Below are 630 nucleotides of genomic sequence, written 5' to 3'. Positions count from 1 at the left end.
ATGGACTGTCCTTCGGAGAACTTTCCTTGGGGAAACTCGGAATGTTGGTATAGAACGAACAACTCAGTGCCTACCAATATTGTTAACCCGTCGTCCGTTTCTGATCTACTCCTGTCTGATCTTGCATTATTTGAGCCATACCAGACTGGACTGTTTGGATCAAATGCTACTTCTACTGATATTGGTGGTATAAAACCGAACGTGGACGCCCTACACACCTTGATACCTGGTTCAACCGAGGGTGCAGAGGCGAACTATCACCCTCTTCCGCCCTATGGAACTGTGGGAAGGGGCCTCGATTCGTCCATGGGCATTAGTGGTACTCTAATCGATATTACACCGGTTCACAGAGGCAGGACTAGAGCAAGAGCTCGCAGGTCACGTCGAAAGAGTATTAATCCCGAGTAAGCTATATATGGATATCAATGCCTTCCAGACGATGTGTCCTAACAATATATTTTATAAGGCCCAATATCCAGCCCTTGGAATGCGGTTGGAAGGATTGCGAGTACAATGGCACTTGGGCGCAAAGCAGAGCTGATGCGACACATTGAGAGCAAGCATATAGAGCCTCGTGCACACAAGTGTCCTGGCTGTACAAGTACTTTCAACCGCAAAGACAACCTATAA

At 47.3% G+C, this 630-nt stretch overlaps 1 protein-coding gene across 1 annotated transcript; it reads left to right on the top strand.

The window, feature by feature from the left end:
- BDV59DRAFT_192416 (uncharacterized protein) lies at positions 1-630 on the top strand (the record flags this gene model as incomplete). The annotated part of the gene is made up of 2 exons (XM_073692043.1): positions 1-404; positions 510-630. The coding sequence occupies 2 exons, from the start codon at positions 1-3 to the stop codon at positions 628-630; spliced, it is 525 nt and encodes a 174-aa protein (XP_073549276.1).

This window comes from Aspergillus ambiguus (genome assembly GCF_047715705.1).
Source record: "Aspergillus ambiguus strain CBS 117.58 unplaced genomic scaffold BDV59scaffold_10, whole genome shotgun sequence".
Taxonomy (NCBI): Eukaryota; Fungi; Ascomycota; class Eurotiomycetes; order Eurotiales; family Aspergillaceae; genus Aspergillus; species Aspergillus ambiguus.
This window is presented reverse-complemented; position numbering and strand designations above follow the sequence as displayed.